Source organism: Heterodontus francisci, chromosome 5 (assembly GCF_036365525.1).
Source record: "Heterodontus francisci isolate sHetFra1 chromosome 5, sHetFra1.hap1, whole genome shotgun sequence".
Lineage (NCBI taxonomy): Eukaryota > Metazoa > Chordata > Chondrichthyes > Heterodontiformes > Heterodontidae > Heterodontus > Heterodontus francisci.
Genome location: NC_090375.1, coordinates 174,320,076 through 174,347,203, shown reverse-complemented (window position 1 = coordinate 174,347,203; position 27,128 = coordinate 174,320,076). Strand labels below are relative to the sequence as shown.

Below are 27,128 nucleotides of genomic sequence, written 5' to 3'. Positions count from 1 at the left end.
TAACTCTAAAGTTCCTAAAGATGAAATGTGATTGAATACTTTAGTTTTCGCACCATACTTCATTCAGTTGTTTATTCACATTACATGCATTTCTTGAAAACACCAAGTTATTAAGCAAAATTGTTAACTTATCACACTAAATAATTTAATGTTCAAATAAGTAACATGAACACTTGTTGATAGTCTGACTTTTAAGATACTAATTCCTTAACTGATAAAAAAAATTTAATACATCAGAGCCATTACCAATTTCCCCCACTGAATTCTTTTTTTTTTCCACTTGCTTTCTGCAGTCTCCCACTACCATACTTAGCCAAGATAATGGACTGGAACTCTTCTCTGAAACCTCTGCCAATTCTGTTCTATAGTTAGTCAAGAAACTGAACAGCAGCTTGGGAATGACACACCCTCCAATTCACTTTCCCTCCCTCTAGTTTCCTCGTAATTACAAGACAGGTAGCGAGCTCACTATATGGAGAATCATACTGTAAACACATATTTTGTTGCATAGTGACTCGATGTTCCAATGCCCTGAACCACACCATTCTACATAACAGTTTCAGAGTATAATTTGGAAACAAAATTCACATAGACAGTATCACACTAACAAACATATGCAGAAGCAGATAACCGTAACTCTAGCAAACTTGAATTATAATGGTATTGGGAGACTCACAAAACAAATTACAAGAGGATTGATACCCCGAAGGCATTTTAGACACTTTAGTAATAGCAGTAAACAAATCACAAAAAATGTTATATGCACTGAAGATGTAAGAGTTTTACAGTTATGAAAAAGAAAAATACTGTAGATGCTGGAGTTCTAAAATAAAAACAGAAAATTATGGAAATACACAGGAGGTCTGGCAGCATATGTGGAGAGAGAAACAGAGTTAAAGTTTCCAGTCAATGATCTGATGAAAAGGTTATTGACCTGAAGCATCAACTCCGCTTCTCTCTCCAAAGATGCTGTCAGACCTGCTGAGCAGTGCCAGCATTTTCTGTTATTTCAAATTATCTATTTGATTCATCAGGTCAGCTTCTTCGACACACCATAGAATGCTGGATGTTTTCTGCTTTCAGAAATCAGGCTTTAATCTTTCTGTCAGCTTTGGCTCAGCTGATAGCATTCTCACGACTAAGTCAAAATGTTGTGGATTCCAATCCCACTCCAGGGACTTCAGCATAAAATCTAGGCTGACACTCTCGACCAGTACTGAGGGAGTACTGCACTGTTGGTGGTACTGTCCTTCAGATGAAGCATTAAACCTAGATCATGTCTGCCTCTCAGGAGGACATAAAAGATTCCATGGCACTCTTTCAGAGAGCAGGGGAGTGCTCCCAGTGACCCGGTCAATATTTATTCCTCAACCATCATTAAGAAACAGATTATCTGGTTACTGCCATAATGCTATTTTTGGGAACTTACTGCGTGCAAACCGGCTCCCGCGTGCCTACATTACAACAGTGACTACACTGCAAAAGCACATCATTGGTTGTAAAGCACTTTGGGACTTGCTGAGGTGGTGCAAGTATTTCTTTAATTTTAACAAAATAGTTAATAGCAGTTAATAAAAATGTAAATTACTTCAGTATTTTGCTGGTTGAGTTCTTTCAATAGGATTTTGTTAGCCTTCCCATAATAAATATTGATAGGACGCAATAGAATATAGTGCTCAAATTTGGGTATTTTACTATAGAAAGAATGTCAAAGCCACAAAGGGTTGCAGAATAGATTCACTATGATGATACAAAGAAAGAGGGGATTTAGTTATGTGGAGAGACGAGAGAACCAATTGCTCTATTCATTAGAACAAAGATTTTAAAAAGGAGACTGATCGAGCTGAGGCATTCTGATAAGGTAAATAGGGAAGAACTATTACTACAAGTTGAAGGGCATAAATTTACCAAAATAACAAAGGGAGGGGTTAGGAGATTTATTTACCAGAAACAGCAGTGGAAGCAGAATCCATGATAGCTTATAAAAGGGAAGTAGATATATAAATAAAGAAAAATAATTAAAAAGGTGGGAGGAAAAGGCAAGGAACAAGAAAAAGTAGATAGCTCTTTCAGAGAGCAGGCAATGTTGCGATGGGCTGAATGGCCTCTTTTTGTGCCGTCAAACGTCATGATTCTAAGGGGAGAATTTTAAATCCCCATGACAGGCAGGTGGGAGTCCGGAAGCCGGGGGGGTGGGGGGGGTGGTGGTGTTAAAAATAAAAAACATCATGTAACAGTCCCCAACCGACCACATACGGCAGCGAGTTGTGTGGCATGTCTGTGTCCTGCACTCGATTGGAAGAACATCGCATTATAATTTGTAAATCAGCTCTCACAAGTGCAGTTGGAAGCCTGGTTTAAATTTAACGCTTGCCAGCTGAGTTTCCCAGAGCTCAGAAAACCTGGTCGCAAAATTCTAGTGGCAGCAGCCGGATTAAACAAGTATGTGCTTTTTATAGCACTGCCAGTGAGCCAGGAGGAGCAGGAGTTATCTCACCAGCCTCTGAATCAAATCCTCTGCCTCCATCAGCCACCCCATGCACAAACACCCCAACCCACCCAAATCTGCCATCCCGGTCTCCCTTCAATCTGGATAGCCGGTCTGGATCGCCCCTTCTACTCTGTGGTCTCTCACACTTCCTTCACCCTCACAATTGCCGGTCCAACCCCTACTCTCCCTTCTGCCTTGCGATCTCTGCCGGACCCCCTCCCTCCTGTTTGCTGGTCCAACCCTACCCACCACCAACTCCCAATTTTTCCCAGCTGTCCCCACAGCCTGTCAACCTGGCTGGCTGCCAGGCTGGAAATGGAGCAACAAAAAACGAGGTCCTGCCATTAAATTCAGTAGGAGCTCCTCATTCCTGGGATTTCCAAGTATCCCCCTCAACCACGCTCCTATGCTCATTCCCCGCCTCCCACATGTAGAGGGGCCCATGATTCTAAATCTGGCCAACTTTCATGTCATTTAAATCAGGCTCCCATTGTGCAGTCAAGTTGCTGCCCAAGATGTTAATTCAGCTTCATATTGCAAAACTGTAAGAAATTAAACAGAGCAGCAAATTTGTAGAAACTGATTCATTGACACAGCCATTTTCCGATTTTGAAAGGCTGACTTATAGATCTACGGCATTATGACCAAAGAATTGGCTTGTGTGCATAACCAACCACTGAGTTTTGAGATGAGAAACAAAATTTGGACAACAGATGAAATTTCTTTTTGTTGTACTGAAAATTATATCTAAATTAATTTATTGGTTTCTCATGCCAGCCCTCAACTGCCAAGAATGAGGCATATTAATTTTGCCACATGGATGTTAAATTTCAAACCGTTGTTGAAGTGAAGAAAGGACTTGCTTTAAAAAATTGGCAGATCTTGGCTGGAAGGACATTTGCATATTAACAGACAGTGTTTGGAAGGATAAAGCAGCCATTCCCTGACACATTCAACCCACAATGAACTTCTGATCACCAGACGTTGAAGGCAGGAGAGCTCGCATTCAAGGTTGACTGCTAAGATGGGCGAATACACAAACGGACATGGTCAAACCAGCTAGTCACATGACTAACCTGCTGAGCAACCTGAGTTTTTTGAATTTGTTCAAGCAGTTTGGGAAAAAAAAGAATGCTCCTGGACTGAGAAGATCTCTCCTGGCTGGCTCGCCACAACCTCTCCTGTCTGCCTGCTCCCATCTCTTTCTCACAAGCCTCTGAATCCACTGAAGACACATGAACCCCAAGAGAGAAAAGTCTCCTACAGCAGACAAGGTTTAAGAAGAATACTGGGCCCCACCAAAAAGCAAGATCTACCTACAATCAAGGAGTCTACAGTGAGCTCGAAGAATCGTAACAAAAACTCTTCACATATTGCGTCAAACCTTTCCACTTTATTTTTCTTCTGCTCTTTTGTCTTTATTTGCATGTGTGTATCGTGCATACATGCTAGCATGGGCGCGTCGTGTACCTGTAGGCGTCAACCGAATTAGAATTTAAGTTTAATAAATTTCAACTTTTCTTCTTTAAACTTAAGAAAGCCTGTTTGTGCTGGTTTCTTTGCCTTATAATTGGAAAGCGGTGAACAAGGATTCACCAAGGGGGAGCTAAAAAACATGGTGTGTTTAAAATTAAACCCTGTTACGTTAAGTCCAGGTGAAGGCTGAAAGGGAACCCTAGACCTCTTTCTCACCTGGTCGTAACGGTTCATTCTGGCCTTTGTAGTTACAATGATCAAAGACATTAATGGAGCGTTAGCCTTTATAACTAGCGGGCTAGAATATAATGGGTAGGCAGTTTTGCTACAGCTGTGTAAAACCCTGGTTAGTCCAGATCTGGAGTACTGTTCCTTGCACCGCCTCTTGGAAAGGATACATTGGCCTTGGAAGGAGTGCACTACAGATTCACTGGAATGTTACCAGGGTTCCAAGGGTTCGATTATGCAGAAAGATTACATAAACTTCTCTATTCCAGGGAATACAAGCCTAGTTTAAGAGGTGATTTAATTGAGGTTTATGGATTTTGAAAAGAATGGATAGGGTAGATAGAGAGAAACTTTTTCCATTGGTAGCCAAGCCATTTAGGAGAGAAGGTAGGAAACACTTATTCATGCCAAGGCTGATAGAAGTGCGCAGCACTCTCCCACTAAAAAAGCGGTAGACAGTAGCTCAAATAATAATTTTAATTCTGAGATCAATAGGTTTTTGCTAGTCAAGGGTATAAAAGGCTGGTGGTTGGAGTTAAGATACAGATATTGAATGGTGGAACAGACTTGAGGGGCTGAATGGACTATTCTTGTTCCTATGATGCATTTAAACAACTACATAGAGATTTTTTGATGAAGGAAAATTAAAGATACAGCTGGCACTGCATTGGTGCTTTACAAGAGTTTAGTGCTGATCTGCTTAAAGTACATCTAGGCACAGCACTGCTCTGTTTAAAATCCCAGCTAACTGCAGTGCTGTAAAATGTTTAAAAGGCCCCGCTTTAGCAACTTGCTTTTAAAAGTCTTGAAATCCATCTGAGTAATATTTGTTCATAAAAGCTACATTGAGGTGATTAGTAGCACTGTTTTATTCCATTGATCACTAAAAATACACCTCTCATCTTTTCCACCACAGTTGTCTCCTAATCCTTTGCAATTCCCCTTGGTTAGGAGGGCCTGGTAATCAGTTTCCAGCTATCTCCAGGACTGCGGCCAGTCTGATTTCTTGGTTAATCTGTGGTACATGATTGGATCCACCACCCCGCAACACCCCCACCACCACCCCTCAGTCCTATCAGGGAAGTTCTTTTACCCTTTCAAAGGAATCATAAAATGGTTAGCAATTCAATAAGTAGATTAGCAACATTAAAATTCAAACTCAGGTATTTTATTCAGGGGTCCAATAAACTTACCCCGTGGCAACGATGCTTCTTTAAGTCCTAATAAATAGTTACATAAAGACATTAGATGTGACATTGTTAAATATATCTTGCACGTCATGGGTGCCAATGAAACTACTAAAGTTTAAATCATCCTGGATTACACGAACAACATAATCAATCATTATTTTGTACCAAAACAGGTTTTAAGTATTTAGTAAGTTCACAGGCAACTATAAGTTCAAATACTTATTTTACCTGCATTTTACGAACTCATTTACTACAGAAGCATCTTGATTTTGTCTTTCACATACAAAAAGTATATGCGCAGGTGTAAATTGTGTGATGCCACTAAACCATTTCTAAAATTTTAAAATGTAGAAAAAGGATCAAATTCTACAGTACAGGACGTCAAGAATGTTAAAAAGAGGAGGGCGGAAGATAAAATAAATCGGTAGTGATTAGGCAAAATCAAGCCTGTAGATTGTAACAGCTGAGGGTGGTAAGGAATTCCACATTTTTGAGGTCTAAAGGGATCATACTAAATGTGAGTTTTATACAGGGAGAGAAAATTGGTTCTTTTGAAAGCAACCACACAAATTGGCTGACTTCTCTTGCCAGCAAAGTGAACACAGAAAAAAGTTTTTGCTAAATTCTAGTGATGGTGTTTTAGTTACACATCCACCCTCTATGAAATATTTATTTGCTACTCATTTAAGGACAGTGTATACCTTCAGATCGCTGGTAATTTCTTCCCATTCTTCTTTGGTGAAGCTAGCAGCAGTTGCTGGTGGGTTGTTTTTCCGAAGGGCTCGACTCTTAGGATCCAGCTTTTCAATCTTCTTCTCACAAAATGATATAAGATCTGGATAAAACCCCTCCTCACCCGACCTTGAACATTGTATACAAAGGTAGCAGTAATAGTGATGTCCTGAACATAAACTAAGCTGACTGCTACAAAATCATGTTAGTACATAAGTAACAAAGACAAAAATATCAATTGATTATCCATAGAATGTAGAAAATGGTCGACGGTAACATGGTCTTATAATTGGTAAGTAATTTATCACAATTTCCTAACAAACCTTCTTGATGTGTAATAAAAATAAGGAATTAAGATTACTTTATTCATGCAAGCCTAAATAAAATGAAACAGTAAACCACTGTGCAAATTGCAGAGGTACCATTTTAGAAGAGAAATAACTAAATAAAATTATGTTTATACAACTTCTCACGAAAACAGGAGCCTGACCAAACTTGAATTTCTAGTCGTATTTTCCCTCAAAGCACTTTGCACGACATGCAATCAAGTTAATGTCATAAAATTCATAAAAGTAAAATCCTTTAAAAACTAAAATCTTTCTTTCTAACCATGTTTGCCTGCAAATTCCATTATTCCACTATTCAAGTCTTAATTATTCATAACTTTCTCAAAATGATATATGCTACCCAAGTACTACCTACAATAATAGACAATTGACCTAAAAGTTTTGAGTGCAAATGTGCTGTAATAGCTGAAAGTGAAGCATGCTGGATAATGCTACCACATTAAAGTTGAAGTTAAAGAGTTGCTGGGACTCATTGCCTAGCTTGGAGTGTCCATTTTTTTTCTTAAAGAAAACAGTATTTTGTATCTGTTGATACCAAATGCCATAGGTTCATTGATTTGCAATTGAAGACGCACTAGACAACAAATGAAAACATTCAATATTTTCAACACACAAAAGGCTCTGATTAGATTTAGCACTATATTGCACTGTGAATTAATTAGATTTTATAATTTCAACTGAAGCCAAGAAAGTTTAGTAGCTTCACATTGTAGTAAGTTCAATTAAATTCTTGAACACTACAACCACGTTTCTGCGATACCATACACCATTGTTTTCGAAAAAGACCTTCTTTGGTTTATGCACAAAATACTTCACTAAATTTGCTTGACAATATATATCTTGATACATTTACAGAAAATCTTTCCAGATTTGGAAGTGTCAATTAATATGTGCATCACGTCACAAAAGTGAGATATTTATAATGTGTGTGTACCTCAGCACAATCAAAATTTTTTCCAGATACTTCACATCAGTACATTTCTCCACAAAATTATAGTCCAAGTGTTCGATTGGAAGCTTGTATGTCTTGGTGGTTCCCTGGCTCATCAAAGAGCAAACTGGTTCTGTGCTCATGGCTGGAAAGAATGCCAAAAAGTCAATTATTCATCTATTGTTACTCTATGAACGCCAATTTTGCTGTTTTTATTTTCATGCAATTCACTGAAAGTTTACATTATGGAAGTACATTTGAGGTCACAAAAAAAAGTGAACATATAGTCTGGGGCTGATCACTTAGAATACTTTAGTTTAGCACCTAAATAGAATCTGAGATTCATTTTTTAAAAAACTAAAGAAGAGGGCATCCCAACCTTTTCCCATTGTGAAGCACTCAGTTGCTTAAGGGTTCAATATAAAAGATGTATATTAATAATGATGGGAACTGCTTAGGATGAGCAATGGTTTTGTATCCTTCTTATATCGTTTTGAAGCTTTTGGATTTATGCATTCTTTCAACTTCATGCTGCAGTTATCTCTACTTCTCCTTCAATTTTACATTGGAACTCTCCTATTCTCAGTAACGTTCCCAATTACTCCCCCCTCAACCACTATCTACCTTCTGCAGGTGCTGTTCCCACAAGTGATGTAATGCTGCTGCAGACTATGGTTAAGAATTCATGATATTGTGAGAACTCCTGCCATAGTGCGCAATCATGTTCAATCATTTGGTGGAACAGCAGGAGAGGTAGGAATCAGCAGTGTACGAAGGGAAACAGTGAGGAGCCGGGGGTGAGTTCAGCCTGGAAATGTACAGAGAATGGGGAGCAGCTAACAACTTTATGCACATGGGCTGGATAGCTGAAGCTTGCAGGCCAGATCTGGATTACAAGCTATATTTTGAGCATTCCAGCTAAAGAACTTAAGAGTGTCTATGGTCATCCAACTAGCACCACCGCAAAGAATCACAACCACAATATATTCCTTGAGACACCTTTTTAAATACTTTGAATATCTTAAATTTCAAGGACTGATCGCGGCAGCTTGTTCAAATAATGAAATACCGGGCTGAATTTTATTCGCACTTTGCGGCAGCACGCTTTGAAGTCGGCGGCGTGCCTGCAATCAGCGGCCGCTGCAGAGCCCCCGCAATATTACACATGGGGGCTCATTCGCATCACTGCAACGCAACACGCCACCCCACCCCCAATATTACATGGGGAGAGGCAGGACATCCGGCGCAGTGAAGGACCTTTTGTCAGTTGTGTAGCAGGTGCTGGGTCCCTATTTAAAGCACCCCAGCACCTGCTTCCTGATAGCTGCCAAATAAATACTTACCTCACTATTGGAGAGAGAGGCTGCTGTCAATCTGGCAGCAAAGCAAAAGTGCTGGGGATACTCAGCAGGTCTGGCAGCATCTGTGGAGAGAGAAGCAGAGTTAACTTTCAGGCCTGTGACAAGTCCTTTGCATTCAAAGGACCAGACCAAAAACCAAGGATGGCAAAGGGATGCGCTAGGGTGGCCCCACAGTGCAGCGATACCTCCTTGCTCACTCTCCTCCAGGCTGTGCAGCCAAGGTGGGAAGGTCCTTTTCCCCAGCAACGGTAAGAGGTGGCCCTCCCGCCTGGCCAAGGCAGCCTGGCTGGAGGCGACAGTGGAGGTGAGAAGCCGTGGGGTCATCTGGCGTCAATGGGTTCAATGCCAGAAGAGGTTGAACGATCAATCTCCCAGCCAGTCGGGGCCCTCCAGGCCTCATGTGCGCAGAGGACGATCGCCAAAGTCATCCACAGCCAAAGGGTAGCCTTCGTCCAGTCAGGCTGCTAGCGCAGAGGTTGCACTGAGAAGAGGCACTCGCAAGCGTTTAAAGAGAACACACTGACACAAATGGGAATGCACGGGTGTCAGAGCAATGTAAAGACATCTTTCACTAAATGTTCTTCAACATGTGTGTCCTTTATTCTGTGTGAATGATGTGTGCCAGCATGTAGCACCAATGTCAAATCCCTTTGCACCATTGGCCCCTCAGGAAAGCCAATATATGAAATAACAGCATTGCCATGCCACCATTACTTATGAGCATCTCCACGGATGCAGTGACATGGACATTGGCTCAGTCAGCTGCTGCCTTTAATAGTTTACACAGAGATGCTGCAGATGTGAGCGAGGGTCATGTGTGGCTTGCAGAGCTCATGTCAGTTCCTATGGAGCAGAGAGCCTTTGTCTGATAAGCCACTGCTGTATATCCCTAGCTCGCTGCACACCCTGCATGTGCAGCCTGGGTGCCATATGCTCTCCCATGCGCTTTTCCTATCGTAGGTCTTAAGCGTCCTCATAGTCCGAGAAGGAATTCTGTTGATGGCTCTCCACATCATGCCAGGCCTGCCTCCTAGGGGGTGCATAGTTGTGCAGAGCACAGCGAGCAGCAAATAAAGGAGCTGGCCTTTTCGGCCCATAGTACAGGGCACCACCTTATCTATCCAGGCACTGGAAGCACGTTTTCAGCATGCTGATCGCCTGCTCAACGGTGGCTCTTGTAGTACAGTGGCTGGCATTGTATTTCTCCTCCACAGTAATGTTGGGGTCTCTCACTGGTGTTAGGAGCTATGTCTGCAAGGGATAGCACTCGTCTCCAAGAAGCCACCCCTCCAGCTGAGCCAGTTCAGTGAACAGCAGTGGCAGCCGGGACTGGTGCAGGACCCAGGTCTCATGGCAGCTGCCTGAGAAGCGGGCACAGATCTGCACAAAGCATCTACGGTGATCACATAGCAGCGGCACCTAGGTTGAGAGGATTCCTTTAATGGTAACGTCTGCAGGCGGTAGCCTGGCAGGAGGCCTGATAGCCACATGGGTGCAGTCTATGAATCCTAAAATCTTTGGTTATCTGGCAATGGTGATGAAAATGATGGCCCTCTGGGCCTGGCTGTGAGGGTCCGTCCTGAAGTGGACATACTCCCTGGCCCTCCGGTGTAGGGTATCGGTGATCTCCCTAATGCAGTGGTGCACTGCTGACTGTGCGACCCCACAAAAGTCTCCGGTGTGCCGCTGAAATGCTGCATAGCATCAAGTTTAAGGACTGCTGCCACTATGAGGACTGCAGGCATAGGATGTCCACCGAAGCCCATGGGCTGCAGGTCATCTTTGGGCAGGGCACAGAGACGTGTCACCACCTTCTCTACATGCGCAATCCCCTCTAACACTGGTGCTCTGACATCTGCTGGCAAGTCATGTGAGGCCTGTAGATGCGCAGCAACCTGTAATAGCGAGCTCCCATTGGGGGCTGCTGCTCGCAACAGGGGGCCTCGGTGTGGATCACATCTGCCTGTTGATTTTGCCTCCAGCACATATGGATCCTCAGGAGAAGTGGATCTCACAATCTGGGATGAGACATATGCATTTCCATGTGATAAATAAAGTTGTTTCCTTCACTTTATCGAAGGCTCCTAACAGGGCAGGCATTGTTGCTGAGGGGTACATCAGGTGCTTTAATGGATTAACTATGGCATCGCCCATCTTTGCTCTTATTAAGAGTGGCACAGCATGACCACATGAAAATTCTACCAGCTGCATCAATTACCCTCACCAGCCAGGTAACCTTGACACTCCTGCCGTTTCTGGTACCCTCCCCACACACAAGGTGACTAGAGTGTCATTGCTCCTTCACACACATATAAACATACAATGGTGCAGAGCAGACACCATTCACGGAAGGAGGGTACGCAATGTGTCCCTTCATGCCTACAGAGCTTTGCCTCCAGTAGTCCCAACCCCCTACCACCTCCCTTCAAGAGTGCAGAGCTTTATCCCCTGTAATAACCCCCCTCCCTTCAAGTATGCAGAGTTGAGACTCCTGTAATCCCCTCCACCTCCCTTTAAATATGCAGAGTTTTGCTCCCATAATCCCCCCCTCCCACCGAGTATGCAGTGCTCAGACCCCTGTATATCTAACTTACCTTCACTGTCGAGTACTCCTGTTTCCGACGTCCCGTCAGCCTCTCAGGTTCGTGAACGGGACGGCACGAGACAGCCACCCGTTCAACTTAAAATGTGGAAGCGTGGATCGAGAGGCTGCAGGAAGCATAATCAGGAAAGGCAAGTAAATCCTTTACATATAATTGGGGAGCCGCCACCAAGCGAATGGGGGGCCGCCCCAAGGTCCCGCCACTGCCGGTAATATGCGGAGGGGCCTTCTCGGCATCATGGAGCCTCCCCCGCAAGTATTTTACGGGCCTCCCCGCCACGATCCACGATGCCAAGGGGCTGGTAAAATTCAGCCCATGAAATATTTTGTATAGCATTATTACAGTAAGATTCACTGACCTTTATCCAAAGATTGCAAAATCTTACAAACCTATAATTTTTGGTAAAATTATTAGATAAAGGATAAAATATTTTCAAGTTATGAACAATACAACAGTAGAAGTAAAAGAAATTATAACCATCCCCACAAAATATGCATGAAATGAAGCCACTGTTCCCATCCTTGATCTAAAAAGAAGACTCCAGCCTTGGCAGGAATGCTACTTCACATTTAAAAAAAGACACATTTTAATTTGCCAAATTTGTAGTCGATGTCCGATATCATCAAAAACCGTTAAAACTCAGGTGTGCATTTGTGCAAGAGAGAAAGGGAGACCAAGTGAGTATGAGGGATAAAATCTTTACATCCATGAAGCTCCCAAAGACTGGTCTATCAGCTATAGGAAACTTGGGAGGTAACAGACAGAGTAGGAATAGAAGACCATTCTCGATTGGCAGGATGTGTCAACTAATGCTCCCCAGGGTCTGTGCTGGGGAATCAGCTTTTCACCATAAATATTAACGACTTGTATGCTCAAGTTTGCAGATGACACTAAATTAGGAGGTATAGTAAGTTTTGTGTGGGAGCTGGAAGCTACAAAGGGACATAGACCAAGTGAGTGGGTACAATTTTGGCAGATGGAATTCAATGTCGTGAAGTGTGAAGTCATCCACTTTTGATCCAAATAAAGACAAACAAAATAATTCATAATATTTTCTTGAAAGATGAGAGAATAGGGATTTAGGTGTCCATGCACAAAATCACTAAAAGCTAGTGTACAGGTACAAAAATTAATCAAAAAGACTAGAACCACAGAAAAAGGATGGCACAGAAGGAGGCCATTCAGCCCATCATGTCCACGCTGGCGGAAAAAAATGAGCCGCCCAACTAATCCCACCTTCCAGCACCTGGTCCATAGCCCTGCAGATTACATCGCACTGCCCCCATCACCCCACAATCTCTTCTGATGTACAAGCTACAGATGGTGTCACCATGCACCTTTTGTCTTCCTCCCCCCAACCCAACCCTCTGCCTTTCTCCTTTTTGATACTCAAGAACTGGCATGGAGCCAGGCAGTGGTTTGGGAGGCTGACGTCCAAGAGGGGCAAAACAGTGAAGAAGAAGCAATGTCAGTCAATCCAACACTTGCAGCCAACACTCAAATATTGGCAAAGTGCTTACCTTAGAGGGTAGTAGAGAGATGAAGTCTGTATGTGGTGAGTCACCAAACATGAATTGGCTGCTGCAAGGCCGGGGGAAAGGATAGCGTAGGTGCCAGATCCCCAGAGGAAAAGGTCACAAACCAGTTTTGCTACAGAGGACTCAGGTGAGGATCTTGATGGAGCGGCATACAGGAAAAGGCTGATAAGCATGCACAATAAAATCCTCCGTGCATCGGCAGCCTGTTAGAGAGCCTCGGCACCATCAAGTAGCATGAAGAAGTCCAGCTCCAACTTGGCAAAGGGCTTCGCACAAACCTCAGAGCCATCCTTTCCAGTGTGAAAGTGGTGGCCAGCTCCATGACTCAAACTGCCATGAGATCTCTGCATGTTGCCATGCAAGCCCAGCTCAGTGTCATGCAGGCTTAGACTTCTTTCATCATGGCTGCAGATACCATTATTGAGAGGGGCTTGCAGGGTCTCTCAGCAGTCCATCAATCTGTGCTCCAGCAGATCAGTTGGATTGCTGAAGCGCCACCCTGAGGGAGTGGCAGTGGCTCCACAGTGCACAAACCTGCTGTCCTCTTTCAAAACGATAGCATTCGTGCTCCCACTACTACCATTCTGCCAGTGCCCCTGCCGGTCATCCAGCCAGTCCAGATTGCTGCTGCCTATGCTGAAGTGGTGCAGTCCAAAGCCGGGCCCTCAAGGCCCCGAACCTATCACGGTCATCCTGCAAGGCTACCTGCAGTCTCCCCCAAGGAAAATTAGCAGCCTTCCACCAGTCATGCTGTAGCCACTGCATAGGAAAACTAGGACAGGCAAAGGTACCCACAAGACAGGCACTAAGGTAATGCACAAGGGTGAATAGTTCAGTAACGTACATATTATTGGAAGTGTTGTTTGGATAAAGTTGATATGGAATGGTTGTTTTGTGCTATCTTTTATAAAAGAATTTTGGCTAAGAGATGATGATGGTCTGTGATAAGGGAACAGAAAGGTGGGAAAATGCAGAGCAACTGTGATCTGCAGATTTTTCCAGGGGAACCAGAGTCTGATTAGACACTCACAGACAGCCCGTCAAAGCACTCATGTCCAGGATGCCCCCTCCCTTCCCAAGGTGGTCACCGACTGGTTGTGTAGGACACAAACACCACCACAAATCACTCCCTGAGCAATCTACAATGTTTCTAGTTGCAGCATGGCTCTCATTGTAGGAATGCTGTCCACGTGTGGTGGGGTTGCAGAGGGGAATCACCAGCCCTGTGTAGAGCAGCCACCCTCTGGTTCGAGATGGTGGCTGGAAGATAGAAAGGAATGGCAAACTGGTGCAAGATGAAAGCATTGTGACTGCTGCCAGGATAGCAGGATTTCATCAACTTGATTGTCTGTGCGTGGTCACACACCAGCTGTATGTTCAGGAAGTGGAACCCTTTGTGGTTCTGGTACACGCTTCCATTGAGATGTGGTGTCCGCAAAGCCATGCGCATGCAATCGATGGCTCCCTGCATCATGGGGAAGCCTGCTATCCTGGCAAAGCCATATGCCCACTCCTTCTGCTTCTCTCTCCTTGCACACAGGGCGTAGGTAACCTCCGGGATGGAGGGATGCATGGCAAACCGAGAAATGTTGGTAATGTCATCGGCTCCAGCCTGAAAGGATCCGCTGGCATGGAAGTTGATGGCCAGGGTGTCCTTGACAGCCACAGGCGGCATTATCCTTGCCCTGCTCTGTGGCAGCAGGTCTGGTTTTAGGAGGTGGCATGTTTAAAAGAATGCAATAGCAGGACTGGTGAAGCCCAAAATGACAGGGGGCATCAAATCAGTGTTACATGTTGACTGACATCACGATCTGCAGACTCACATGCATGGGACGCCCGTGTTATCGCCCTTCTAAACATGGTGACTGGAGCAGGCAGCATCGAGAGCTGACATTTTTCTTTGTCCACTGGCTCCCGTAGCGCCGACATCAGTGACAGCCTTCATCTCATGTGCGAGACCTAAAGTAAATACTTTCAAGTAAACAATGCATAGGTTTCATTTTCAGTATACTGCCAAGTCCCATCTTGTGTCTTGTGAACAAGACTTTTTAGGCAAAAAAAAATTGTTGCTTTGATTATAGTCCTCTGATTAAGTAACACATTGCTACAGTAATAAAGAATACAAGTTGATTCCTCCAATTGTGACATTGCGCATGGGGAATCAAGATCAAGTGTAATCTTCAGGTGAAGCACGGTCAGAAGGCAGGGGATAATTGGATCAGGGTAAAGTGATGTAATTTAGTCTCTAAATAAAATCATACACTCAGTCCTTAATTTAATATAATATGTTTTGCTGTCTAACCATAATAATAAACCCAAAGTAATTTGGGAAGCTGAAAGAGAAAGTTGGTTACCGTGCAGAATATTCTCTGCAATTGCTGCGGGTACATCTGCTGCAAAATGAGCAGCTACAGCAGCAGCAGCAGGATGTAATTATAATCTAACATGTTTACCATGGCAATTTCCATCATAAATGTGGACATAGGAATTTATAACACAAAAAGTTGACATAAAGTGTGACTAAAATAACAATTTTTTTTTAAGACAGAAAGTGCTTCCTGTTGTCCTATTTCTGTGACATAAGGTTTTTAATTCATTATAGATGGGGAGATGGGTGGCAGAGGGAAGCAATGCAGTTACTTATATTCAGTATGAGGGGCTGGACTTAGTGAAGTAACAGCACCAGCCGTTCTTAGCACTTACATTCGCCCACAGAATTTTTATGATCTTTTGCAGTGATTAAAAATCTATTTTGGCAGGGGTCTGGGAACTGTGTGAATAGGGGAAGCAACTATGCATCGCTTTAACCAGCTTCTGAAACAGAAAGCATCAGTTAAGAATATTTAATTCAATGCCAAATCATGTGCAGAAAGCAAAATAAAGAGAAAGAAAGATGGGGATGAGAGAGAGAGATAACAGTCAAAAAGCTTGATTTTTAAAAATCTCCAACAATAATTACAATCTGAAGGAAGGACACTTCACACTTATAAACATTAATTTTCAGTGCAGAGAGGATGTTTGACAGTAATTGAGGCTTATCTAACTATTAAAAAATTACTTGAACTGGAATGGACAAGCCATAACTTGATCTCCATGTCTAGTGGGTAACTATTACATAAGTACAGCAACATCATGCACATTTCAATGTAGCATCTCTTGGTGAGATAGCGGTACATTGAAACTTCTGCAGGAGCAAGGCAATTTCCTGAACCACTGGGCTAGATTCCACATAAAACACAAATCTGAAGCTGCTGCACTGTAATTCCATAATCCTATCCAAGATTTCAAAAAATATTGTTCTGCACATTAGTATGTTTGGATCATACTAAAGGCTAGCATGCAGGTGCAACAATCAATAAGGAAGGCAAATGGTATGTTGGCCTTCATTGCAAGGGGATTTGAGTACAGAAGTAAAGATGTTTTTCTACAATTGTACACAGCCTTGGTGAGACCACACCTGGAGTGGTGGGCTGAATTCTATAAGCCAACCCCTGGCGAAAAAATGGCGGCTCGCACGCCAAAAAACCGCCGCAATTCCAAGCGCAGCAGCTCATTTAAATAGACGTGGCAGTGCCAGCTGTTGGGGTGAAGATCGCAGCAGTACTTCAGGAGAGTCAACGTAGCTGGCCTCATCCAGGGCCATCTTCAGGTCTCCCCAACACCACGGATCCGGACGTCAAGTGCTCTATAGAATCCAGCCCATTGTGTACAGTTTTGGTTTCCTTATCTAAGGAAGGATATACTTGCCATAGAGGGAGTATAACGGAGGTTCAGCAGACTAATCCCCGAGATGACAGAATTGTCTTATGTAGAAATATTGAGGAAACTGGGGCTGCATTATCTGGAGTTTTGAAGAATGAAAGGTGATCTCATTGAAAATTCCTACAGGGCGTGATAGGATGGATGTTTCCCCTGGTTGGTGAGTCTAGAACCAGGGGACATAATCTCAGAATAAGGGATAGGCCATTTTCGACTGAGACGAAGGAGGCATCTCTTCACTCAGATAGTGGTGAATCTTTGGAATTCTGTGGAAGCTCAATCATTAAGCACGTTCAAGACAGAAATCAATAGATTTCTGGAGACTAATGACATCAAGGGATATGGAGATAGCACGGGAAAATGGTGCTGAGGTAGATGATCAGCCATGATCTAACTGAATGACGGAGCAGGCTTGATGGGCAGAATGGCCTACTCCTATTCCTATGTTCCTAAACAAACATTAATTTTGGATTTTTTTTTAAAAATAGCAAATGACTTTTTCAATTATAGTAACTGTCACATTGATGCAGGACCTTATGGGTTATGATTATTATTTTGAATGGTGACAAATGCACAAAAATCGAGTCTTCACGTAGTATAAACCATATCAACTCCAATATTTTTCAGATTATCAAGATGTAGCCTTATACAATAAATGATTTGTACTGTTACGGCCAAGTGGTGAGGGTTGTGGGTGGTTCCCATGTTCAATTTCCACCTGACTGAAGTAAATGTTTTTTGTTGTTAGGGTTTAACCCCTTTGTGTTTTATTTGACAAAATCACAAATGCGGCAGTTCTCTCATAGGCAGAACTCCCAGGTGTCTTGGCACTAATCAGAGGCGGCTTTGGTGGATCGGACATATCCACAGGATGGAAAATGCCGCATACACAAGGACGTTCTATATGGTGAGGTAGCTGGAGCCAAACAACCAGTGGGGTGCCCAAAGCTCCACTTCAAGGATGTTTGCAAGCGTGACATGAAGGCCCTGAATGTCAACTATTGCACCTGGGAGTCACTAGCTGGCGAAAGAGGGAAATGGCGACATATCCTGCGGGCTAGTGTGCATTAGTTCTGTGCTCAAGCATCTACTGCTGGTTCAGATAGCTTCCCACACTACTGTGCAAGGATGCAACCAGTTTGTTGTCGTTCTATAGTTAAACTGTTCATTGCCTTTGCAGGAAAGGGCCCTGTTCTCTGGAGCTTTATTAGCACTGTAGGTCAGTAGCAAACCTCTATACAAATATGTTGAACTGTCAGTTCCCTTGTCAGCAGTGCAGTTCAGCATCAGTGAATTGCAGATTTGTATCCTTTCAGCATTGCTGGATATTGTGGATCTTCTGCCAACATTTCGGAAGGCCCTTGGCCAGACTGGCAAAGTATTCCCCATGATTTGTTAATGCATAGCAGCATTGAAAACACATTCATCGCCTTAAAGAAACTGCATGTTACTGAATCTACCCTGCTATGCTAAATCTGTTTACACAGCAGAAAACAGCGAACTTTGAACCATTTCCGTTGTAAATATGTTCATTTTAAATTGTGTGACCAACAGGGGTTACCAGTAGTTTTCAGCTAGATGCTGAGAAATTTGTAATTCCAGAAATGATTGTTCCCTTCAGCAGGCCAGTTACATTCTTCAAATCCATTTTTATGCAAAAATCAGTGAGAACAGTCCAAATCATTTGCATAAGTAGTAGAGAGTTTAATGTTTTAGATTGAGAATTCGTTAACAGACAGCAAGCAGAGTAGGAATAAACGGGTCATTCTCAGGATGGCAGGCTGTTACTAGTGGGGTACCGCAAGGATCAGTGTTTGGGCCACAGCTGTTTACAATCTATATAAATGACTTGGATATGGAGATCAATTGTAATATTCTCAAATTTGCTGATGACACAAAACTAGGAGGGTAATGTGAGGTAGATTGGACACTTTTCAGGGCTGAAAATGACGGCCTTAGGCCCATTCATAAGTTTGCGCGATATATAGCGAGAAATGATCTGATCGGGATAGCTAGGATATTTTTGATTCGCCCCATTTCAGCATCAAGCTTGCATGGTGAGCAAATGGCTCAATCCTTATTTACACCATGTATGTCCAAATAGATGGTGTCGCCATCAACTAGATGAAAAACAACAAAGACCCCCGGAGCCGATGGAATTCCACCGGAAGCCTTGAAGCCCTATACACCAAGCTCCATGAGTTTTTCATGGCCTGCTGGGAACAGGGCAAGATTCCACTCGATCTTCGTGATGCCATTATCATCACCTTGTACAAAAACAAAGGAGAAAAATCAGAATGCTCCAACTACTGTGGGATTACCCATCTTTCTATTGCTGGGAAGATCCTGGCTAGAATACTTCTACACAGGCTTGTGCCTACCATTGCAGAAGAAAACCTCCCAGAGAGCCAGTGTGGTTTCAGAGCAAACAGAGGAACCACAGACATGGTGTTTGCACTCAATTAGAAAAATGTCATGAGCAAATCAAAGGCCTGTATGCCACTTTCGTAGACCTCACCGAGGCATTCGACACTGTGAGCAGAGATGGACTTTGGAAAATCCTTCAAAAACCTGGATGCCCACCCAGGTTCCTGGCCATGGTGAAGCAGTTTCATGAAAATCAGTACGGATATGTCAAGCAAAACAGTGACCTCTCGAGTGCCTTCCATATCTCCAATGGTGTGAAGCAGGGATGCGTGCTGGCCCCAATCCTATTCACCATCTTTTTCAGCATGATGCTGCAGCAGGCAACCGAAGACCCCAAGGAGGGAGTTTACGTACGCTACAGACCGATAGAGACCGTTTCAAACTCAGGAGTCTGCAGGTTCACATGAAGACACAAGAAAAACCCATCTGTGAACTTTTCACCGATGACTGTGCTCTCCTGGCCCACAGTCAGTCAGACCTTCAAAGTATAACACCACATTTTTCCAAGGCAGCACAACTTTTCGGACTAAAAATCTGTTTAAAGAAAACTGAAGTCCTGCATCAGCCTGCACCCCAAGAAGAATATAGACCACCAAGCATTACCATCGAGGGAACTGAGCTGAATAAGGTCAAGCAATTTACTTATTTGGGGAACGTCATTTCATTTGATGCCACCATAGACAAAGAAGTGAACAATAGGCTTTCAAGAGCAAACAGAACATTTGGCAGGCTGTACAAACATGTGTGGAGCAACCACAGCCTCAGAGCACAGACTAAACTCAAAATGTACAAAGCCATAGTCCTCACCACTCTTCTGTATTGCGCCGAGTCATGGGTCCTATACCGCTGTCATTTATGCCTTCTACAGCGCTTCCATCAGTGCTGCCTCTGCAGCATCCTCAGGATCCGTTGGCAGGACTGAATCACAAACATTGAAGTCCTGGAAGCAGCCAACATCACCAGCATCGAGGCCGTCCTCCTGCAAAACCAACTGCGTTGGGCGAGTCACATTGCCCGGATGGACGACAGTCACCTCTCCAAGATTGTGTTGTATGGAAAACTGACCACGGGTAAAAGGAACAGAGGGGCCAATGCAAATATTTCAAGGACTCCCTGAAGAATTCCCTCTGTGTGTCACATCAACCATTGCCAGTGGGAAGCGCAGACCATAGATTGTGATGCCTGGAGATGCTACATCAGGAGGGCTACAGAGACCTTTGAAACTGAGTGACGAATTTGCATGAAAGAGAAAAGGAGGACAAGGATAGATCCAATTGCCTCCAGCAGCGACTACACCTTCACTTGTAAGCGCTGTGGGAGAAACAGCCGGTCACGACTAGGCCTGACTAGCCACCAGCGGGCCTGCAACCAATGACCACAACCTTCCAAAAATTCTTTGACCGTGAAGAAATGCCAAGAGAGGTGCTCGCCACCAACAGGATGCTGCCGTCAAGCCAAAATGACGTCCTGCCTATCACACAAACGAGTAACGTGATATATAAATTTCAATGCCAGTGTGATGCTAGGTATATAGGCTGTACGTCCCAAAGACTGGCGGGTCATATCAAACAACATGTCCCTTCTGCTGTTCGCAATGGGCAAGTTACAGGCCGTACCCAACCAGCCCGTGCTTGCAAAACTCAAAACACAATGTCCAACATTAGATGTGATTCTGCAATTGGACAACATTTGCTAAATAATCCACTGTATGCTAAGAATTACGCTGACAACCAATTTAAGATTGTCAGTAGGGCTCGCAGTGTTGTGCATTTGCATGTACTGGAAGCTACATATATTAATACACAGGGCCCTGTTCTTTGCAGACAGAAAGAATATGTACAAACATTGCGCCTGTTTCAGCTGAACAAAACAAATGACAGCCATTCGCTGGTTCATTCCTCAGGGCAATGCCTTGACCAGAGTCACGATGCCTGGTTTAAATTTCAAACAAAGCTTGGCAGTTAACTGTCAGTCATCGTAAACTGCTGCATTCTCCATGACAATGCCTCTACCGATCAGAGTTCACTTGCCAACCAATCAGCACTCTCTTCTCATGCAGTATAAGTTGTTGTTTTCCCCTACATTGGATATTCTTGCGGATTGTCCTGATGAATGCAAGACGAAAAGCTTCGACTGCATATCTCTATTTTCAGCAACACTCAGATTTATGAATACTAACGACATCATGGGATATGGGGATAGTGGGGGAAAATGGCAGAGGTAGGTGAACAGCCATGACCTGTTTGAATGACAGAGCAGGCTTGACAGGTCAAATGGCATACTCCTGCTCCTATTTCTTATGATCGCAGCAACGATAACCAGTTGCTACATCAGCTTGGCAACAGGTGCCAACGTCAAAAACAACAACTTGCAGCATCACTTGGCAGCTTCACGTGCAGCACTTGTGGCAGAACCTGCCTCTCAAGGATTGGCCTTCATAGCCATCAGCAAAGGTGCACCAACAGAAGACATCCCACCTATTGTTTGCTGCATATCCATTTTCATAGATGAAAAGATGCCAATCTAGAAACAGACAGCAATAGGTTTTCTTGTAGGTTTAAAACAGAAAACTAATGATTTACTGAGCAATATGCCTTATCCCAAAATTGTCGCAACTGCATCCACGCACACGTGCGCACACACACACACGAGGAGACAGACAGAAAGGAAAAGGAGTAAGTGGTTTTTAAGTGAGATAGGGTTTTGGGGTGCACAAATAAACCTGTTGAATTCTCTCGGAGTTCAAGTTCTCTTTGGTTGCAGGCCTGAGGTGTTTGTAGATTTCTCTCTTGGTTGAAAGTTCAGTTTGAAGACAGAGGATCACTTCCAGTTCACTGCTGCACAAGTTGAAAATGTAGAATTTACAGCGTGGCACCTTCCTTTTGGCTTGTTGGATCCTCTCCCGGCTTGCAGCTGGACAAATTTTTGTAACGCTTCTTCCCGGGTTTTTTTTCTCTCTCTTCGGGGAGCTACCTTTAAAGCTAAACGTTTCTCACATCTTGCCTCTGCTGGGAGACAGGGATTTTCCTCCCTGTGGTGACTGACAATGGCCCAGGATGTGGCTACTTCACACCTTCTTAGTTTCAGAAGAACCCATTCAATTCAAAGATGTCTCTTGATGGGTGTATTTGACACCTCTTCATTTTGAACGTATTCTTTTGTCTTTGGTCAACAGTTTGAATATACAAAGCCAGGTCTTTTAACCTTCGGCAGCCATGTTTTAGCACATTGGACTTTTCTTTTTAAAAGTAGTCATTTTTATATATCTGCAGGGCGAGTTCTCACGTGAGCATAACAGTACTTAAGATACAAGAATATCAACGGTAGCTGATATCACCAAATTAAGGGGCAAACTGAAGTGTACAGATGACTCCATAAACTTAAGCCGATCTAAAAATCTGCTGCCCGCATCCTAATTCACATGGAGTCCCATTACCACTGTGCTCACTGGCTTACATTAACTCACAGTCAGTAACACCTCAGTTTAAATATTCTCATTTTCAAACCCTTCTATGGCCTCCCTAACTTTGTAACCTCCTTCAGCCCTACAACCCTCTGAGATATCTGCATCAATGCACTTATAATTTCTCTTTGTTATGCGCAACCTGCTTGGTGTATTACACAGTCCCTTTAAAATTGCCACGCAGCCACACGTGCGTGCATCTTAAAGCGAACATTGGTTGCACGTGGCCTGTTTGTTCCTTGCATGGTATGTTCTGGATTGCTGCATGGGTAGCAACCGCACAGCTTCGAGGAAACACTGGTCTCCTCTCCTTAGATTCTGGCCTCTTGCACACCCTAATTTTAATCATTCCACAACTGGCAGCTGTGCCCTCTGCATTTCCCTCCCTAAACTTCTTTGCCTCTCTTTCCTCATTGAAAATGCTTTTTATAACTTACTTTGACTAATCTTTTGATTGTCTGTCCTAATATTTGGCTTGTGTCAAATTTTGTTTGGTAACACTTTTGTGAAGCACCTTGGGACGTTTTACTACATTAAAGGTGCTATAGAAATGCAAGTTGTTGTTGTGAATGTAGGATGACAAGCAGCTAAGATAGGTGGCAGCTGCAGTTCAGTTTACAGTAATGTGAAGTTATATATATTGGAAAACAAGTGAAAGAAAAAAGGTTAGAAATTTTTTTTAAAGTTTGGCAGTGCTCAAGAGTATCTATTTCAATGCAAGGAGTGTAGCAAATAAAGCAGATGAGCTGAGGGCACAGATAGACGTGGCAGTACGATATCATAAATATTACAGAAACATGGCTTAAGGAGGGACAGGAATGGCAGCTCAACGTTCCTGGTTGCAGGGTTTTCAGATGCGATAGGCAGGGGGATAAGAAAGGAGGGGGCGTGGCAATATTGGTCAAAGAAACTATTACAGCTGTGAGAAGGGATGATATGTTGGAAGGTTCATCAAATGAGGCTACATGGATTGAGCTAAGGAACAAAAAAGGGGCAATCACACTGCTAGGAGTGCACTACAGACCCCAGTCAGAGGGAGATAGAAGAGCAGATACGTAGGCAAACCCCTGAGCAGATATGTAGGCAAATCTCTAAGAAGTGCAAGAACAATAGGGCAGTATTGGTAGGGGATTTTAACTACCCCAATATTAGCTGGGATAGTTTTAGTGTGAAAGGAATTGAAGGAGCAGAATTTTTGAGATGCATTCAGGAGAACTTTTTCGGCCAGTATGTAGCAAGTCCAACAACAGAGGGCGCAGTTTTAGACTAAGTTTGAGGAAATGAAAATGGGCAGGTGGAAGGAGTAGCAGTGGGAGAGCATTTTGGTGGTAGTGACCATAATTCAGTCAGTTTTAACATAATTATGAAAAAGGACAAGGACAGAACAAGAGTTAGAATTGTCAATTGGGACAAGGCCAATTTTATAAGCTGAGGAGTGACTTAGTGAAAGTGGACTGAAACAGCTACTTGAAGGTAAATCAGTGTCAGAGCAGTGGGAGGCATTCAAAGGGGAGATTCAAGGGGTTCAGAGTAAACATGTTCCCATAACGAAAAAGGGTGGGACGGCCAAATCTAGAGCGCCGTGGACATCAAGGAGGTTACAGGGTAAGATAAGACAGAAAAGGAAAGCATTTGCCCGACACAGAGAACTCAATACTACAGAAAGCAGAGAGGTGTATAGAAACTGGAGGGGTGAAATCAAAAAGGAAATTAGGAAAGAGAGGGCATGAAAGAATATTGGCAAGCAAAATCAAGGTGAACCCAAAGATATTTTATCAATACATTAAGAGTAAGAGGATTACTAAGGAAAATGTAGGGTTCATAAAAGACCAAAAAGGTAACCTATGTGTTGGGGTGGAAGATGTTGGTATTGTTCTTAATGAATACTTTGCATCTGTCTTCACAAAAGAGGGGGATAACGCAAATATTGTAGTTAAGGAAGATGGGTGTGAAGTATTGGATGTGATAAACATAGGGAGAGAGGATGTATTAGTGGGATTAGCATCCTTGAAAGTTGATAAATCACCAGGGCCAGATAAAATGTACCCCAGGCTGTTAAAAGCGAGAGGAAATAGCAGAAGGTCTGACCATCGTTTTCCAGTCCTCACTGGATGCAGGAGTGGTGCCAGAGAATTGGAGAATTGCTAACGTTGTACCTCTGTTTAAAAAGGGAGTGAGAGATAGACCGAATAATTACAGGCCAGTCAGTCTAACCTCAGTAGTGGGCAAATTATTAGAATCTATTCTCAGAGACAGGATAAACTGTCACTTAGAAAGGCACAGATTAATCAAGGATAGTCAGCATGGATTTGTTAAGGAAAGATCTTGGCTGGCCAACTTGATTAAATTTTTTGAAGTAGTAACAAGGAAGATAGATGAGGGTAGTACAGTTGATGTGGTCTACGTGGATTTTAGCAAGGCTTCTGACAAGGTCCCACATGGCAGATTGGTTAAAAAATAAAATCCCATGGGATCCAGAGAAATGCAGCAAGGTGGATACAAAATTGGCTCAGGGGCAGGAAACAAAGGGTAATTGTTGATGGGTGTTTTAGCGACTGGAGGGCTGTTTCCAGTGGCGTTCCGCAGGGCTCAGTAGTGGGTCCCTGGCTTTTTGTGATATATATTAATGATTTGGATGTAAATGTGGGGGGCATGATCAACAAGTTTGTAGACGACACAAAGATTGGCCGCGTGGTAGATAGCGAGGAGGATAGCTGTCGGCTGCAGGAAGATATTGACGGTCTGGTCAGATAGGCAGAAAAGTGGCAAATAGTATTCAACCCGGAGAAGTGTGAGGTGATGCATTTGTGGAGGTCAAACAAGGCAAAGAAATACACGATTAATGGGAAAATACTGAGCGGTGTAGACAAAGTGAGGAACTTTGGAGTAAATGTCCACAGATCCCTGAAAGTCACAGGACAGGCTGATAAAAGTGGTTAAAAAGGCGCATGGGATCCTTTCCTTTATTAGCCGAGATACAGAATACAAGAGCAGGGAGGTTATGCTTGAACTGTATAAATCACTGGTTAGGCCACAACTTGAGTACTGTGTGCAGTTCTGGTCACCTCTTTACAGAAAGGATGTAATTGCACTAGAGAGGTTACAGAGGAGATTTACGAGGATGTTGCCAGAACTGCAAAAATGCAACTATGAGGAAAGATTGGATAGGTTGGGGTTGTTCTCCTTGGAAAAGAGAAGGCTGAGGGGAGATCTGATTGAAATGCACAAAATTTTGAGGGGTCTAGATAGAGAGGAGATGAAGGGCCTAATTACATTTGCAGAGAGGTCAATGACTAGGGGGCACAGATTTAAAGTGATTGGTAGAAAAATTAGAGGGGAGATGAGGAAACGTTTTTTCACCCAGAGAGTGGTGGGGGTCTGGAACTCACTGCCTGAAAGGTTAGTTGAGGCAAAAACCTTCAGCTCATTCAAAAGAAGTCTGGATATGCACCTCAAGTGCTGTAATCTGCAGAGCTGCAGACCAAATGCTGGAAGGTGGGATTAGAATGGGTGGATCGTTTTTCGGCTGGCACAGACACGATGGGCCAAGTGGCCTCTTTCTGTGCTGTAAACTTTCTATGATTCTATGAAAACATCGCTTCAACAGTGCAATTAATACAGAAGAACTAGAGGTGCAAATACATAGATTAAAGAGACGCCCACATCCCATGAAAGAATAAAAAAAATGTGCTGGTAAGGAGCAGAAAAATGCAATTCAGACCCTGGGTTGTAGATATATTTCACTATCCAACATAAAACATTGCAGGGACAAGGAATCAGAGTAAACTCCAGTTGAAGACCTGGCACTGATACAGGGGCTGAAAGGCCTCCTTCTAAGTGATGGTCTTCGGTCTTACATGTAGGAAAGTTATTCGCTGCCATTTTACTAACATTTTAATTTGGGAAACTGCACTTAACTCTCAAACACCGACGCCTTCTGCACAAAATTTGATTTACACACTTTCATAGATAGTTACCAACAGTATTTTTCGATTTGTTGTCTTCTTCATCCATCATGATTCATGCAGAACACACGCAATTTAAAACACTTTTTAAAGAGAAAATAGCTTTTCTTTGCGCGACACGTTTCCATGGAAACCGCCAAAGCAACAGTCTGACGCCGGTGAAACTGAATAAAAATTATTTACTGCTTAATTTAAACGCGCTTCCCCTCTCATTCGGACACACAAACAGCAGGTCGATTAACGGGTACATAACTGCCGGTTTGTACCTGGACTTGTTCCCACAGCGACAACTCCACCACCAAATCCAGAATTAACTGACAACCCTCTCTCCACCCAGCAAGCCCAGCGGCCGGAAACTGAGAGAACCTCAGCACGTCATCGGCGGGAAATTTGAAATCCATATGTACTGCTGCCTCCTATTCAAATACGAATGCCAAATATCCCATCAAGTGATCATATTTTAGTGATGGCCGTTCTCCTCTCTTGAACAGAAGTTTCCTCTGCAGAGAGATTGGGAAGACCTAAACCACTGTCTTTAGTCCCCACGACAAACGCCACGCTCTCGCCACTGACACCATCCCTCTCCCTGGCAACTGGCAGAGGCTGAACCAGACCAT

General features: G+C 43.4%; 1 protein-coding gene across 8 annotated transcripts in view; it reads right to left on the bottom strand.

Moving 5' to 3' along the window:
- The window catches only part of LOC137370145 (sperm-associated antigen 1-like), a 213,841-nt gene extending 187,003 nt beyond the window's left edge, over positions 1–26,838 (bottom strand). Inside the window, exons 1-5 of one of the 8 annotated variants that reach the window (XM_068032362.1) lie at positions 26,778–26,829; positions 11,351–11,465; positions 8,739–8,818; positions 7,399–7,540; positions 6,087–6,246 (exon numbers count right to left, since the gene is read on the bottom strand). In XM_068032362.1, the coding sequence (XP_067888463.1) occupies positions 6,087–6,246; positions 7,399–7,538 (300 nt within the window). In that variant the 5' untranslated portion in view covers positions 7,539–7,540; positions 8,739–8,818; positions 11,351–11,465; positions 26,778–26,829. Of the gene's footprint in view, positions 1–6,086; positions 6,247–7,398; positions 7,541–8,738; positions 8,819–11,350; positions 11,466–14,720; positions 14,857–26,523; positions 26,755–26,777 lie in introns of those variants that run through there. The other 7 variants (XM_068032361.1, XM_068032364.1, XM_068032359.1 and 4 more) reach the window with 7 other exon arrangements.
- Between the last annotated feature and the right edge of the window lie 290 nt (positions 26,839–27,128).